At 39.7% G+C, this 17,624-nt stretch overlaps 1 protein-coding gene and 1 long non-coding RNA gene across 4 annotated transcripts in view; one reads left to right on the top strand and one right to left on the bottom strand.

Moving 5' to 3' along the window:
• The window catches only part of FER1L6 (fer-1 like family member 6), a 260,996-nt gene that overhangs the window by 20,997 nt on the left and 222,375 nt on the right, over positions 1–17,624 (bottom strand). For both annotated transcript variants that reach the window (XM_055287184.2, XM_055287185.2), the window contains exons 33-37: positions 16,225–16,395; positions 7,167–7,327; positions 3,772–3,914; positions 1,457–1,545; positions 934–1,032 (exon numbers count right to left, since the gene is read on the bottom strand). In XM_055287184.2, the coding sequence (XP_055143159.1) occupies positions 934–1,032; positions 1,457–1,545; positions 3,772–3,914; positions 7,167–7,327; positions 16,225–16,395 (663 nt within the window). The remainder of the gene's footprint in view (positions 1–933; positions 1,033–1,456; positions 1,546–3,771; positions 3,915–7,166; positions 7,328–16,224; positions 16,396–17,624) is intronic.
• The window catches only part of LOC129486786 (uncharacterized), a 43,513-nt gene that overhangs the window by 1,767 nt on the left and 24,122 nt on the right, over positions 1–17,624 (top strand). Inside the window, exon 2 of one of the 2 annotated variants that reach the window (XR_010121757.1) lies at positions 1,261–1,353. This is a non-coding gene — a long non-coding RNA (uncharacterized lncRNA). Of the gene's footprint in view, positions 1–1,260; positions 1,354–6,793; positions 6,908–17,624 lie in introns of those variants that run through there. The other variant, XR_008659086.1, reaches the window with a different exon arrangement.

The following is a 17,624-nucleotide window of genomic DNA, read 5'->3' as shown; positions in this document are numbered from 1 at the left end:
CACATTTTCCAGAAGGTCAGCTTCTGGAAGTCTCAACCCGAACTCCCCCAGAATCCTTCCGTATTTCAAGCCATGGTAAAATACCTATTTACAGGATACATTAATCTTTCCTAAACTGGTGATGAGACAGCAATTTCAGAGGCTCTTAAGTCTGCTTGTTAAAAGCTTATTCATTTTGTGTCATGCTCCTTCTGCTACTCCTGCTTTGTAAAACTTTAACTCACTTCTGTATTTTTATTGTGAAAAAAATGAGAATTTTGAACCACCGGATATGGTATGTCTGCAAATCATTGATAACGTACATTCTGAAGACAGAATGCTTCCTGTTTTGGTAAGGCAAAGAGATATTAGCATAAGGCGGAGATAGATTTTAGTTAAGGTGCAGATTTAAATCACCTTTTTTCTGATGCCGTACCACCTCATCCCCTTCCCTGACTAGTGGCCAAAAGGAAGCAGAGCCAAGATGTAAAAGAGATATAGAGATATAAAATGCTTCCCTGGGTCTTAAGTTGTATCTTTTTTTAATCAATACCACTAGCAAACAGGAAGTTCTAAATTTTAGCTTTCACATTAGCTTTACAATCTGCTCAACATATTAATCTTTCATTAACAGCACCACATCACTCTGCTTCCTTCTGTTTAAAGGTAGATGTATGACAAATGTCACTGAATAAGTTTAGGTATCCAACGTTTAACTGAAAGATGTATATGTAATAAGATTTCCTCATAAAAATATTTTTATAAGCTAATAATTTTTAGCAAAATGACCAAATAAGAAATATTAGACAAAGAAAGTGGCCTTATCTAACAAAGTAAGATGGCTCCTTTTGTGGGCTGTGGGTTTAATATCCTCCATGAGGCATAGATTTGGTTAGGGTTTGAAAAGGTGAGGAGGGAAGGAAAAGGGAGGTTGGAGTTTGTTGATAACCTTACCCTTTCACATAAATATCACTTGATTTTTGGCCTGTGAAGATATTCTCATCCTCTAAAATGACATCTTCAGTGTTCCAGATGGTCACTCTTAATTCATATCTGGGATGGGAGAAGGAAGCATTAGGTCGACGACCTTGAAAGCTGAGTCAGTTGGTGTCTGTGTGGTTCTAGCATTGCCTTTGGTCTATAAGTTTCCTAAAGTTTGCCAAGTTCAGGAATATCAACACTTAGGGGCTTGGTTCTGTCAGAACCAAGTATCCCAGCTGGAGACCTTAGAACCATCAAGGACATGAATTCCTCTAAGCAGGTCTTCCTTCTATTAACCAGCATTTTTCAGATGAAGAACTGGAAATTCAGAAGCCCCTCCCCTAAGACAGGGGCCACCACCAGCTCCTGCAAAACTGCCAGGTGGATAGTGAGGTATGATGATCAGGTAACCCGTCAGACACCAGATAAAATGTCATGATTCTTTCATTCGCTACCCTGGTCTCTTCCCCTAAAGCTGGGGCTACAGCTGACATACCCTTTGGGTCGCCTTGGAGAGATGTCAACAGGAGGTCCAGGTTGAGGCATATCCTTGGGAAACATGTCCACCCACATCTGCAGGCGGCCCTTGTTAAGAAAAAAATATCTTCTTTAGCTTTGGGAGGGGGCTGTGGGACATGGGTAATTGATAATTCATGGTTTTATAAGATCCCTTTAGTAGAAATAGGTGTTAAGTATAGCTTGGTAGTTTTATAGATGTCTATTTAGCATATCTGTTGACAAAAAAGTATATATATATATATATATACATACATATATATGTGTGTATATATGTATATATATTTAGGAATTAGAGCATAAATTAAGAGTAGGTGAAGGGTGAGCAAACCTTTATTGAGCATCAACTAAGGGGTAGACATAATACTATCTATACACTTCACACACATTATCTTATGAACTCTTGCAACACCCCCACCAGGTAGATGTTATTATTCCTGTTTGACAGAGGAAAAACATTTTGCCCATGCTTAATAGATAATATGTAGCAGAGTCTGGATTCAACCCTTGTATGTTGACCCCAGAGACCTTGCTCTTTCTGCAAACTCCTAAGGATTAAAAAGATGATAATCCCATCTGTCACAAATATCATGCTTCAATGTACCTTCACATTATCTCTGTTAATGTTCACCCCAGCCAGGATTCTGCTCTATACATAAAGAAACTAAGCTCAGAGAAGTCAACAAAGTTTATCTGAAGTTCTGTGGCTAAGTGGCAGAACAGAGCCTCCCATCCATTGCCTTGAACTCCATACATCAGATTTTACCCTGGTATAAGAGATATAAGAGATTTAAGAGCCCATGTGAGGAGAAGCCCTGTGGATTCCATGCTCAGCTCTGTTGTATACACTCTAAGAATGCTGTCAGTTCAGGCAAGAAGGGAGGAAGGGATGATGGGGCAGGAGTGGATTTTATAAGAATGAGGTGGGGCTCCACCAGAGCATGAAGAAGATGCAGGATTTGGATGAGGAAGGGGCTTTGGCTAGAAAACAATGGCTCTTCAGAGGAAGAGAAAATGTAAGTAAAGGTTTAGCATTTGGGAAGAAAACAAATTGAACAGAGAAAAGTGGAATGATTTATTTTCTAAAGACACATTAATATTCACCCTTAATCAAAAAGCCACATCTGGCCAGCCAGATGAAGGATCCTAGTAACCAGATGATTTCAAACACCTGGCAGTGAATTTCAGGATACAATCATAAGCTTCTACATCTGATAATGGTTTACCCTCTCAACACGCTCCTCCACACATGCAATCACTAGGTCTATATCCCAGTAACTCTGGGATAGCAGGGTGAGTGTCCCTGACCCGTTAAAATCAAACTCACATGATTTGCTCGTCACACAGTGAGTCCAGAGCTGGGACAGAAGCTGGCTTGGGGTGTGAACCTGGCATGGGCCAGGGATGCACATTGCCTGGGCTAAACCCCATCTCTACTACTACTCACCTCTATTACTCCCCAACTGAGTAATTCAGAGCAAATTAATTGAGCTCTCTGAACCTCAATTTCCTCATTGTAAAAGTGAGGATCATAATAAGCCCATCAAGAGGCTGCATTAAGGAATAAGAGGAAGGTATCACTCACTCCCCTGTTTAGGAAAATCCTGGCGTGTGTTCCTTGTACCAGCTTGATTATTAACAGTGCCCTCGTTCACTCCCAAATGGCCCCAGTTTGGATAAACAATTCTAAGGTCATCCTAAATAGTTGAGATAATTTACGTAAAGGTCCTAGTACACGGAAGGCTCTTCACGAAGTTTCTCTTGTCTTCTCTTCTGACACCTAGCCCAGCTCTCTAAGTATTTTTTCCACACAGCGTCTTCTTGCCAGTTCTTTAAGGTAACCTACCACCTATTGCTTCTCTGGGAAAATTGTGTGTTTGTGTGTGTTATTACTAGGCCATGTGGTTACAGATAGATTTTGGGCAAAGTCCTGGGAATACCCAGTGGGTTAAGTTTTTCAAATGTCCAATATTCTTCCAAAAGAGTTTGGTAACTCAAATCATAAAAAGCAGTACTAAGTTGAACACTGACTCCAGGGCAAGTTGACATTTTAGGCTGGATAATTCCCTGTTGGAGGGAAGCTGTCCTGTGTTTTCTAGGATGTTTAATTTAGCAGCATCCTTGGCCTCTACCCACTATATGCCAGTAGCAACCCCACCTACTTGTGACAACACAAAATGATTCCAGACATTGCTAAATGTACCTGAGGGAAGGTCAAAATTGTTCCCGGATGAAAACCATTACTCTACAGTACACAAGATTAACTTTTAGGGCCAGAAAAGTCTTGCCCACTACCTGCTCCATTCCTGGCTTATCCTTGTGGTACAGTGGCCGAGTTTCTATGTGTTCGGGAACCAGCCTACACCCGACTTCCGGGATATCCTCCCAAGAGTGTAAAACCTTGAGGGCCAGGTGTTCATAAGACTCCACTGTCTCATCTGCAGGAAAGAAAGACAAAGAAACTTGTCAGATGTGTGTTCCTGCAAGGAGGAGACAGTGATGGGCTGCCACATGCATTTTTAAACACTTACAGGCTTTTTAAAATGTACCAAGGGGCTGGGTGCAGTGGTTCATACCTGTAATCTCAGCACTTTGGGAGGCCAAGGTGGGTGGATCACTTGAGGTCAGGAGTTCAAGACCAGCCTGGCCAAAATGGCGAAACCCTGTCTCTACTAAAAATACAAAAAATTCGCCAGGCGTGGTGGCGGGTGCCTGTAATCCCAGCTACTCAGGAGGCTGAGGCAGGAGAATCGCTTGAACCTGGGAGGCAGAGGTTGCAGTGAGCTGAGATCGTGCCACTGCACTCCAGCCTGGGTGACAGAGCAGGGACTCTGTCTCAAAATAAATAAATAAATAAATGTACTAAGGAATAGGGAAAGAAAAACAGACAGAAAAAGAAAAAAGTAAGGATGGAAAGAGGTGGAGATAGAAGGGAAGGGGAAAGAGATGGAAAGTTTAGAGAGAGGGAAATGAGACTAATTCACAAGAGGACCCAGAGAGCAGTCTTAGTCCTGGAGTAGGGGCTCCACCCACCTCCTAAAGATCTACAGATCATAAACATGGCTTCAAGGTACTGGAGAGGGTGCATTTTTGGAGGTGCAAAAACTGTTTGCTAACATACTGTGACAGGACGTGGAAAATCAGGGTGGCCCTAAGCGAGGTGGTGAAATGGGCACAACGTGCATCTGTAGAAATGTCTTTTGTTTTCTCACGATTGCTTTAGATTTCTCTCCTACCAACACCCACCCACAGGAAATGTCCTCTCATCTGCCATTCTATCAAAGAAGGTTATTCATGATAAAAACTACAGGTGGAAGTGATACGCACAAAACAAGACAAAAATTGTTGAATAAAATATTGACAAAGTTTAGAATGGCCTAATATGATATAGGAAAATTGAACTTGTCTTTAAAAAAATGGGGCCACAATGCCCCATTTTGCATGGTATGATTGTGATTATACATTGCATGCCTGTATGAAAATGTTTTATCCCATAAATACCTATTATGTACCCACAAAAATTAATAAAGGGGCCACAAAAAATTTCCCAATAATTACAATCAGTAAAAGTTGATAGAGACAAACAAGAAATCAATGAATAAATCTTTGTTAATCTTATGAACATAATTTCAGACTTCTAGTGGGCAAAAAAGTGGTAATTGTTTACTCATGTAGAATATTGACCAAAGAACTAAGTTGGCTTAATAGAGTATATTGTGAATAAATATTTTTCTCAATATATCATTAATGTCCTATCTAAATATCAATAATCTGCATGTAAGAACCTTCAATGGGTTTCTGGGCTTGAAATAACAAGGTAAAGGAAATCTTGGTATCAAAGTGGTAGGGGTCAACATAGTGTCAAACCATCCTATGTATGGCTCAGTACTTTTGATGCAGTGATCTCATGCCCTTAACTGGGCTCATTGCATCAAAAGTACTGAACCATACATAGGACACTTTAAAGCATCAAAGGCATGAGCGCGTGATATGGTTTTGGTCTGTGTCCCTGCCTAAATCTTATATCAAACTGTAATCCCCAGTGTTGGAGATAGGGGCTGGTGGGAAGGTGACTGGATAATGGGGGCGGTTTCTCACAGATGGTTTAGCACAATCCCGCTAGTGCTGGTCTTGTGATAGACTTCTCACAAGATCTGACTGTTTAAAAATGTGTAGCACTGCCAGGCGTGGTGGCTCACACCTGTAATCCCAGCACTTTGGAAGGCCAAGGTGGGCAGATCACCTGAGGTCAGGAGTTCAAGACCAGCCTGGCCAACATGGTGAAACCCCAACTCTACTAAAAATACAAAAATTAGTCAGATGTGGTGGCACATGCCTGTAATCCCAGCTACCCGGGAGGTGGAGGTTGCAGTGAGCCTAGATCATGCCACCACACTCCAGCCTGGGCGACAGAATGAGACTCCATCTCAAAAAAAAAAAAAGTGTAGCACTTCCCTACTTTCTCTCTTCATCCTGCTCTGGCCATCTGAGTGCCGTGCTGGCTCCCTGTTTGCCTTCCACCAAGACTGCAAGTTTCCTGAGGCCTCCCCAGAAGCCAAGCAGATGCTACCATGCTTCCTATAGAGCCTGCAGAACCGTGAGCCAATTAAACCCCTTTTCTTTATAAATTACACAGTCTCAGGCATTTCTTCATAGCAATGCAAGAACAGACTAACACAGTGTGACAGTACGAGAATTCTTCTGTATCATTAAATTAAATGTGATTTTTTTCCCTCACCCTAAATGTATGGAAGCCTCTCTGGGATCTTTGTGTTACGTCCCATGATGTTCATGTGGAAAATCTACGACTTGGTGTTAAAATAGGATAGTTATTGGCATAACATTTATAGGGGTAATTTGGGTTGTGTTCAGTTATTTATGCTATATAATATTCACTTTAAGACTATTGGCCCACCCTCTGCCACAACAATTTTACTTCTGTGACCTATACTATAGAAATATCAGAAACACACAAAAATATGTGTAAGGAAGTTCATTATAGCATTGTCACTACGAAAAAAAAAGAATACAATGTAAGTAAAAGGCATATCATCACTGATCATTTCAAAGAACAAAGGAGAATCATTATAATCTATTGGAAATTTTAAGAGCTGGGCACAAAACTATATGTATATTTATAATTCTGTAAAAATGTGATATATTCTCAAGTCACAGACAAGTGCAAGAAAATATGCCAGCAAGCAGCATGGTTGTATCTGAACTTGGGGATTATGAGTGATATTCATTATTCTCCTTACTTTTCCACACTTTCTACTATAAGCATGCATTACTTTTTTTTTTTTTTTTAGACTGAGTCCCGCTGTGTTGTCCAGGCTGGAATGCAGTGGCACAATCTCTGGTCACTGCAACCTCCACCTCCTGAACTCAAGTGATTCTCGTGCCTCAGCCTCCCCAGTAGCTGGGATTACAGGTACCCAACATCACGCATGGCTAAGTTTTGTATTTTTAATAGAGATGGGGGTTTCACCATGTTGGCCAGGCTGGTCTTGAACTCCTCACCTCAAGTGATCCGCTCACCTCGGCCTCCCATAGTGCTGGGATTACAGACATGAGCCACCGTGCCCGGCCACATTACTTTTATAATTAGATGTCCCATAGCCACAAATATCACTAGAATCAGGATTTTCAAAAGAAGAGCAACACCAGCAGGATATTTTGTAGGGAGTTACCAGTGTCCTCTTCAGTGAAGACAGTTTTTCCGGAAAAGACTTGGTTTCCTATCTGTATTTTCCCAGGGCGAAAGTAGGGTCCATCCAGCTTGTTGTCTTTGCAGAGCTTGGTGAGGATTTCGGTGGGTTTGGACGTGTCTCTCCAGGCATTGTATCCTTCTCTGAAAAGTGGAGGGAGAACACACTTTGAGGTCCCCACTGAAAGAACCACCCAGTATGATCCATGCAGTTTCTTTCAGATTTCACTTGCTATTCTATGTACCCGGGGCTAGGGGTTTTGTTTTCTCTCTTTTCTGGCCAAACACAGCTTGCCTGAAAGGTGAGACTTCTGAGTAGCTTAACAGAAAAATCCTTTGAAGGTAGCTTTTTTTGTTTTTGTTTTTTTAAGTAATGTACTTTTCATTTTTTTTTAAATTGAAGTGAAATTCACATAACAAAATTAACCATTTAAAAGTTGATCAATTTAGTAGCATTTAGGATATTCACAATGAGGTACAACCACCACCTCTGTCTAGTTCCAAAAAGTTTCATCATCCCAAAAGAAAACCCTGTACCCAGAAAGCAGTAACTCCTCTTTCCCACCCCCCAGAGGCTTTGGCAATCACCAATCTCCTTTCTGTCTCTATGCATTTCTTTGCAGGTTATATTTGTTTAGTTTTATTAAGTCCCTAGCAGAACAGCCACTCGGCTGCTGCTAATTCCAAGAGAAAAGCCTAACTCATCCTTTCAAGGTCTCAGCTTCGTCCCTCCCTTCTCCCTACCCCACCACCCCACCAAAATCATAGTATATATCCATGTCACAGATAGAGTCTTGATGTGTTGTTTCTCCAATCAGTGATAAGTTTTTAAATCTCCCCAACCTATTCTTTCCTTAAAAACTAGCTGTTTGGTTAAAATTATTAACTTGCAGTGCATCACTCCCTACAAGCCAGGACCAAGATAAGCTTGATGTCTCTGCTCATTGGGACACCAGGTTCATCAGAATTTAAACAAATCAACATGGCTTATAAAATGGAGCTATCAAGTAGTTTTCCCACATTATGCCAGAGAATCCTGAAAAGGTCATCCAAGCCAGTTCCAGAGCCACACACAGGCCTTCCCAGAAATAGGCATGCTTGTCTTGTTTTAAAAACTTTTCAGTAAATAAAGGTTGCAAGTCCCCAAACAACTATACTGCTCCCTGGCAGGTCAGCCAGGAAATTCTTCCGAACAAAAGATGTACCATTTGCCTGTGGTTTCCTTCCCCAATTTCAGAGTGAGAACAGCTAATCACTGTCTGAATGGAATTCTCTCAGGCACTTGGAAAGCTATGTAAATCCCCCAAGAGGCATATGGTTCCACTAGAGCCTGAAAACTAAACGGGCTCTCTACAGAAAGAGAGACTGTATGAAATCATTCCAAGAAGGATATAGGCACTCAGAGCCTGTTACAGTGTAAATTGGCACAACCCTCTGGAGGGCCATTGGGGCATATGTATTAAAAGTCCCAAAATGTGCATTCTTGTTAATGGAGCAGTCCACCTTGATGCATAAATATTAAGTGAATTATCAGAGAGGTGTGCAATGGCTTCAGGAAGGCAAATTGGTTTTACCATCTTATAATGCCTATGATTGAATACTATAGATATATTGAAATAAAGATTATAAAGAATATCTAATGACATAAAATGCTTGGGATATAAGGGTAAGTACAACAAGCAGGTTACAAAACTGCATGGATAGTAGAGTCCAGTTAGGGAGAAAATAGCATGGAACATATTGAAAATGAAATACTACACAATAATTTTTACATGAGTGGAATAATTTGAGAGTTATTTTGTACTTTCTGTGTTTTCTAATTTCAATGAGTGTGTCTTTTAATAAAAATATTTTTTAAATTATGCCATACTCTTTTAAAGCTATCAGATACAATATGCTTTTTAAAAAAATAAAGCGGTAGTCTATATTTTAAAATTAACCAGCATTCAAAATATTTGTAAAAAGTGAGAGTTTGGGGGAGGGAGACAGAGGAACACCAAATTGCAACTATACACACAAGATCAGGTGGGCAATCACAGTACCTGGTTTTAACATGATATTAAGCAAAGAGGCACTAAAGAGGATAAGAAAGACAGTCTTGAATTGCCTATCCACTCCTCCCCCATCCCCTGGCAGTGGCCCTGTGGCACGGAGAGAGGATCTGTGCACTTAGGGAAGGAAGAGCACAATAATTGTGGGACTTTGGATTGGAACTCAGTGCTACCCTGTCACAGCAGAAAGAAACACCAGACACAACTCAGAACTCAGCTGGTGCCCATGGAAGAAGCATTTAGACCAGCCCTAGCTACAGGCAAATTGTCCATCCCAGCTGTTGGAATCTGAGTTGAGTTTCAGCAAGCTCCGCCACCATGGGCTAAAGCACGCTGGGGTCCTAAATAAACATGAAAGACAGTCCTGGCCACAGGGACTGAAATTCCTGTGCAAATCCTACTGCTATGCTGAGCTCGGAGCCAGTGGACTTGGGGTGCACATGACGTAGTGAGATACCAGCTGGGGCGGCCATGGGAGTGCTCGCACCACCTCTCCCCTAATCCCAGGCAGCACAGCTCACAGGCCCAGGAGAGACTCCTTCCTTCTGCTTGAGGAGAGGAAGACCAAAGAGGATTTTGTCTTGCACCTTGAATACCAGCTCAGCTACAGTAAATACAGCACAAGGCGGAGTCTTGAGGCCTCCATTCCAAGCCCCAGCTCCTAGACATTTCTAGACATAAACTGGGCCAGAAGGGAACCTGATGCCTTGAGGGGAAGGACCCAGAACTAGCAGGATTTATTTCCTGCTGACTAAAGAGCCCTTGAGTTTTGAATAATCAGCAGTGAGAGCCAGGTAGTACTTGCCGTGGGCCTTGGGTAAAACTCAGAGCAGTGCTGGCTTCAGGTGTGACCCAGCACATTTTCAGCTATGGTAGTGATAGAAAGAGATTGCTTCTGCTTGACAAAAGGACAGGGAAGAGCAACGGGGACTTTGTCTTGCAGCTTGGGCACCAGCCCAGACATCGTGGGGTAGAGAACCAAGTGGGTTCCTGGGGACCCTGATTCTAGGCCTTGGCCCCAGATGGCATTTTTGGACCTGCCCTAAGCCAGAGGGCAGCCCACTGCCCTGAAAGGAGAGACACAAGCCAGGCAGCATTCACCACAAGTGAACGTTGGCAGTAGCCAGGCAGTACTCACCATGGGCCTGGGGCAGTGGTGGCCATGGGGAGAGACCCCTCTGCTTGAGGAAAGGGGAAGGACTTTATCTTGTGGTTTGGGTACCAGTTCAGCCACAGTAGAATAGAGCAGCAGGTAGATTCCTAAGGTTCCTAACTCCGGACCTTGGCTCCCAGATGGCATCTCCAGACCCATCTGGGGCTAGGGGCCTGGGGGGTAGGACAGAAGCCTGGCTGGGTTTGCCACCCATTGACTGAAGAGCCCCTGGGCTTTGAGTGAACATAGGTGGTAGCCAGGCAGCGGTCACTTCAGGCCTTGGGCAAGACCTAGTGCTGCGTTCATGGCCACATGGGTGTGTGTGTCACCCCTCCCCCAGCTCCAGGCAGCTGAGCACAGAAAGATAAACCCCATTTGTTTGGGGAAAAAAGGAGAACAAGAGTCTCTCCCTGTAATCCTGGGAATTCTCCTGGATCTTACCCAAGACCATCCAGGCAATACCTCTACAAGTCTGCAGGAGCCACAGTATTACTGTGCTTAGAGTGTCCCCTAATGCAGATATGGCTGCAATGACCAAATATTTAGATTATAATACCCAAGTCCCTTCAAAGATTTGGAAAGCCTTCCCAAAAAGGATGGGTACAAACAAGCCCAGACTGCAAAGACTACAATAAATACCTAACTCTTCAATGCCCAGACACTGATGAATATCCACAAGCATCAGGGCCATCCAGGAAAACATGATCTCACCAAAAGAACTAAATAAGGCACCAGTGACCAATCCAGGAGAGTCAGAGATATGTTTGCTTTCAGACACAGAATTCAAAATAGTTGAATTAAGGAAGCTCAACAAAATTCAAGATAACACAAAGAAGGAATTCAGAATCCTATCAGATAAATTTAACAGAGATTAAAGTGATTAAAAGGAATCAAACAAATTCTAGAACTGAAAAATGCAACAGACATACTGAAGAATGCACCAGTCTCTTAACAGCAGAATTAATCAAGCAGAAGAATTTGTGAGCTTGAAGATAGAACTATTTGAAAATACACAGTCAGAGAGAACAAACAAAAAAAGAATGGAAAAGAATGAAGCATGCCTACAAGATCTAGAAAATAGCCTTCAAGAGGCAAATCTAAGAGTTACTGGCCTTAAAGAGGAGGGAGAGAGAGAGAGAGATCAGAGTAGAAAGTTTATTCAAAGGGATAATAACAAACCAAGGGAAAGATATCAATATTCAAGTACAAGAAGGTTATAGAACACCAAGCAGATTTAATCCAAATAAGACTACCTCAAGACATTTAATAATCAAACTCCCAAAGGTCGAGGATAAATTAGGGATCCCAAAAGCAGCAAGAGAAAAGAAACAAACAACATACAAAGGAGTTCCAATATGTCTGGCAGCAGACTTCTCAGTGGAAACCTTATAGGCCAGGAGAGAGTAGCATGACACATTTAAAGTACTGAGGGAAAAAAAAGTTTTAGCTTCGAATAGTATATCTAGGAAAAGTATTCTTTAAATATGAAGGAGAAATAAAGACTTTCCCAGACAAACTCTGAAGGATTTCATCAACACCAGACCTGTCCTATAAGAAATGCTAAAAGAAGGTTTTTAATCTGAGAGAAAAAGGATGTTAATGATCAATAAGAAATTATATGAAGGTGGGAAGCTCACTGGTAACAGTAAAACACAGAATGTTATAACACTAAGTGTGGTATATTAGTTATTCATATCTTAAGTGGAAAGATGAACATATGAACCAACCAAAAATAACTACAACAACTTTTCAAGACATAGTATAATAAGATATAAGTAGAAACAACAAAAAGTTAAAAAGCAGGGAGATGAAGTTAAAATACAGAGTTTTCATCAGTTTTATTTTTGCTTGTTATTTTTGTTTATGCAGTTAGTATTATCAGCTTAAAACCATGCACTATATTTTTTCAAGCCTCATGGTAACTTCAAATAAGAAAACATACAACAGATACGCAAGAAATTAAAACATACCACCAGAGAAAATCACCTTCACTAAAAGGAAGACAAGAAGGAAGAGTAGACAGCAAAAACAATCAAAAGAAATTTTAAAATGAAAGAAGTCCTTACTTAACAATAACATTGAATATAAATGGACTAACCTCTCCAATCAAAAGGCACGGAGTGGCTGCATGGATAAAAACACAAGACCCAATAATCCATTGCCTACAAAAAACATACTTTACCTATAAAAATACACATAGACTAAAAATAAAGGATTAAAGACATAACATGCAAATGGAATATAAAAAAACAGGAGTAGGTATACTGATTATAAGACAACATAGATTTCAAGACAAGAACTATAAAAAGAGGTGAAGAAGGTTATTATATAATGATAAAGGGGTCAATTCAGCAACAGGATGTAACAGTTGCATACACACACACCCAACCGTGGAGCACCCAGATATATAAAGCAAAGAGCTAAAGAGAGAGATACACCCCAATACAATAATAGCTGGAGATTTCAACACCCAACTTTCAGCACTGGGCAGGTCATCCAGACAGGACACCAACCAAGAAACATTGGACCTAATCGGCCCTGTAGACCAAATGGACCTGATAGATGTTTACAGAACATTTCATGCAACAGCTGCAGAATACACATTCTTCTCCTCAGCACATGGAACATTCTCAAGGATAGACCACACGTTAGGCCACAAAACAAGTCTTTAAAATTTTTTTAAATTGAAATTATATCAAGTATCTTCTCTGACCACAATGGAATAAAACTCAAAATCAATAACAACAGAATTTTGGAAACTATACAAACACATGGAAATTAAACAATATGCTCCTGAATGGCCAGTGAGACAATGAAGAAATCAAGAAAGAAATGTAAAAATTTCTTGAAACAAATGAAAATGGAAACATAATGTACCAACACTTATGGGACACAATGAAAGTAGTACTAAGAAGAAAGTTTATAGCAATAAGCACCCACATCAAAAAAGTAGAAAAACTTCAAATAAATAATGTAACAATATATCTTAATTAATTAGAAAATCAAGAGCAAACCAAACCCAAAATTAGTAGAAAAAGAGATAATAAAGATTAGAGCAGAAATAAATGAAATTGAAATGATAAAAATGAAAAGATTAACAAAATGAAAAGTTGGTTTTTCAAAAAGATAAAATTGGCAACTCTTTAACTAGGCTAAGAAAAATGGGAGAACTCCTAAATAAATAAAATTACAGATGAAAAAGGAGACATTACAACCAATACTGCAGAAATTCAAATGATTATTAGAGGCTACTAATGATATGTTAGAAATAAATTAGAAAATTTGGAAATTAGCAAATTGGAAAACCTAGAAACAATGAATGAATTCCTAGAAATATACAACCTATCAAGATTGAACCATGAAGAAGCTCAAAACCTGAATAGATCAATATCAAGTAATGAAATTGAAGCTGTAATAAAAAGTCTCCTAGCAAAGAAAAGCCCGGGATCCAAGGCTTCACTGCTGACTTTTACCAAACATTTGAAGAACTAATACCAATCTGAAAAACAGAGAAAAAGGATATACTTCTGAAGTCATTTTACAATGCCAGTATTACCCCAAAACCAAAACCAGTCAAAGACACATCACAAAATGAAAACTATAGGCCAAGATCCCTGATGAACACTGATGCAAAAATGTTCAAGAAAAATTTTCAACAAAATACTAACAAACCAAATTCAACATCATGTTAAAATGATCATTCATCATGATCAAGTGGAATTTATTCCAGGGATGTAATGATCATTTGACATGCACAGTCAGTGTGATACATCATTATCAACAGAATGAAGGACACAAACCATATGATCATTTCCATTGACAGTTAAAAAGCATTTGATGAAATTCAACATTCCTTCATAATTTAAGAAACCCTCAAAAAAGTGAGTATAGAAGGGACATAGCTCAACACAATAAAAAACATACACAACAGACCCACAGCTAGGATCATACTGATCGGGAAAACTGAAAGGCTTTCCTCTAAGATCTGAAACAAAACAAGGATGCCTACTTTCACCACTGTTATTCAACATAGAACTGGAAGTCCTAGCTAGAGCAATCAGATAAGACAAAGAAATAAAGGGCATCCAAATTGGAAAGGAAGAAGTTATCCTTGTGGGTAGATAATGTGATCTTATATTTGAAAAAAAACAGAAACTAAAGATTTCACAAGAAAACCATTAGAACGGATAAATTCAGTAAAGTTGCAGGATACAAAATCAAGGTACAAAAATCGGTAGCATTTCTGTATGCCAACAGTGAACAATGTGAAAAAGAAATCAAGAAAGTCATCCCATTTACAACAGCTACAAATAAAATACCCAGGAATAAACTTCAAGACAGAAAAAATCTCTACAATGAAAACTGTAAAACATTGGTGCAAGAAATTGAAGAGCATACAAAAAACCAGAGACATATTCCATGTTCATGGATTGGAAGAATCAGTATTGTTAAAATGTCCATACTACCCAAAGCAATCTACAGATTCAGTGAAATCTCTATCAAAGTACCAATGACGTTCGTCATAGAAATAGAAAAAAAAATCCTAAAATTTACATGGAACCACAAAAGACACAGAATAGCCAAAGCTATTCTAAGCAAAAAGAACAAAAGTGGAGGAATCATATTACCTGATTTCAAATTATGCTACAGAGCTATAGTAACCAGAAGAGCATGCATGGTACTGGCATAACAACAAACACATAAATCAACGGATCAGAATAGAGAACCCAGAAATAAATCTATTCATCTACAGTGAACTCATTTTCAACAAAGATGCCAAAAAGATATATCGGAGAAAGGAGAGTCTCTTCAATAAATGGTGCTGGGAAAACTGGATATCCATATGCAGAAGAATGAAAGTAGAGCCCTATGTCTCACCATATGCAAAAATAAAATGAATTAAAGACATTAGGTTAAAAGTAAAATAAACCAGGCACAGAAAGACAAACTTTGCATGTTCTCACTTAAACACTTGAACTCATGCAGATAGAGAGTGGATGATGGTTAATGCATACAAAAATATATTTAGATAGAATAAGACATAGTATCTGATAGCACAACAGGGCAACTATAGTCAATAATTTATTGTCTATTTTAAAATAACTAAGAGTATAATTGGATGTTTATAATATAAAGAAAGAATAAATATTTGAGGTGATGGATATCTCATTTACCCTGATATGATTATTATGCATTATACTCCTGTATCAAAATATGTCATATACCCCATGTATATGTATACATGCATACATATGTCATATACTCCATATGTGTATATATATTATATATAGATATATATACACACATGTACACATCTATGTACCCACAAAAATTAAAAATACATTTGAAAAAAGAGTGAAAGTTGGGTCAGTTCTTCATTTGTAAAATGTGGATAACACCTCAAAGGGTGGTTCAGAAAACTCAATGAGATACTCCATATAAAGTGCTTTGTTATCAAAAGTACATGAGTGTTATAATTAGCTTGGACACTGGCATTTATATTATATTAATATTCTTCTTCTAGCATTATTCTCCACCAGGGGAACCCTATTTCAAGGCACATCTCTGACTGAGTGAACACATACATTTAGCTCTTGACTCTTGAAGAACCTGCCCTTGGTTCTCAGTCAGAGCTGCCTCCCCAGTCACGATGATTCTCAAATGCACTGAACAGAGTCTCCCCAGGCCAGCTCTGCTGATGTGGAGCCCATTTGAGACATTAAAGCTGAGCCTGGTCTGGCCTTCCTAGAGATGGACAACTGGGATGCAGAATCTGAAGCCCTGAAGCCTACAACAGCTTCAGAATACCAAGTGTCTCCCGGGGAAAAAGAACTTACATCTCATACTGGCTCTGCAAGCCACAGATGGCTCGGTGTTTGCTGTAGAAGCGGTTCTCCAGGTCGATCTTGGTCTCACCAATAAGGTCATCTGTGCCAATCATGTCATGGTCATAGATCAGGATGGAGAGCAGGGACTCTTTCGGGAATGTGGCTTGGATCTCAAATGACCTGCAGTCCAAGCAGAGACTTCAAGAGTCAGTAACATTTGGTGACACAGGGAACCATTCCCAGCTTCATTTTTAGCTAGCCCGCTATTCATGTGAACTTATTAAACACTCAGCAACTCAGTTAATACTTAGCAGATATTTGTTTGGTTTAATTTTTCATTGCAGTACAAACAATTTTCAATTTTGTTATCAATTTCAAATAGCCAATAATCTCCCCTTTTCATGGGCCACATCTTGTAGTCTTCAACTAGGGTGACAGCATGATGGAGAGGAAAAACTGGATTTTGGTTTCAAACGGGACTGATTTTTAATTTTGGTTTTGAATCTGCAACTTCCTGATTGTAAAACTTTGGGAAAGTTATTTAATTCCTCTTAGCCTCCATATTATAAACGAGTATATATGTCTTCTTTACAATTTAGCATGGGGTTTAAATGCAGTATTGTTTCTATAAAACACATATTTTACTTTCAAGCATTCAACTGGTGCCAAATATATTGCCATTCCGCTTCCCCTCCATTGTTGCTTCATCAACAAGTACTAGCTACATGTATTTTAAATGAAAACTTTATCAAGGATGAAAAATTATAAAAACATAGAATTGCAAGACCAAAGTGTTGTCTCTACAAGACTATGAGCCCCTTGAGAATAGGGACCTGCCCTTTTTTTTTTTTTTTTTGGTCTCTGCATTGCTGGAGCCTACACTTGACCTGCAGAAAGTGCACACAAAATAAATGTTTCCGTGAACTGTAAGAGATCTCAGAAATCACCATATCCAATCCCTTCATTTTACAGATAAGGAAATTGAAATCTAGAGAACACTAGCAACTTGCCCAAGATCATCAATCAGGCCAATCTAAGTGCCAGGTTCCTAATTCCTAACTCGGTGCTCCTTCCATGAAACCACACCAACGCAAGGTGTCTCAAGGAACATTAATGCTGTCCAATTTTCTGTGATGATAAATTACCCAATGCTACTGCATCGGGACTGGTACTTGAAAATTAAATGTTAAGCAAAACTCTTGAGTTATAGGGAAATGCCTTCCTGAAAACAAAATCAAGGACACAGCAGTATTCTCCAGCTTTGTAGACTGTCTGCTCTGGTACAGGATGAGCTGGGCTGGGAGCGATGGACAAAGAGGAGGGGGAGGAAGGAGAATACGAGCCCATTATTTCCCTGCATGTCCACAGGGCTGTCTGGGCTGCTGCCCTCATGGTCAGATCCACTTAGC

The sequence above is a fragment of the Symphalangus syndactylus genome, chromosome 7 (genome assembly GCF_028878055.3).
Source record: "Symphalangus syndactylus isolate Jambi chromosome 7, NHGRI_mSymSyn1-v2.1_pri, whole genome shotgun sequence".
Lineage (NCBI taxonomy): Eukaryota > Metazoa > Chordata > Mammalia > Primates > Hylobatidae > Symphalangus > Symphalangus syndactylus.
Note: the sequence above shows the minus strand (reverse complement) of the source record. Positions and strands in the feature narration are given on the sequence as shown.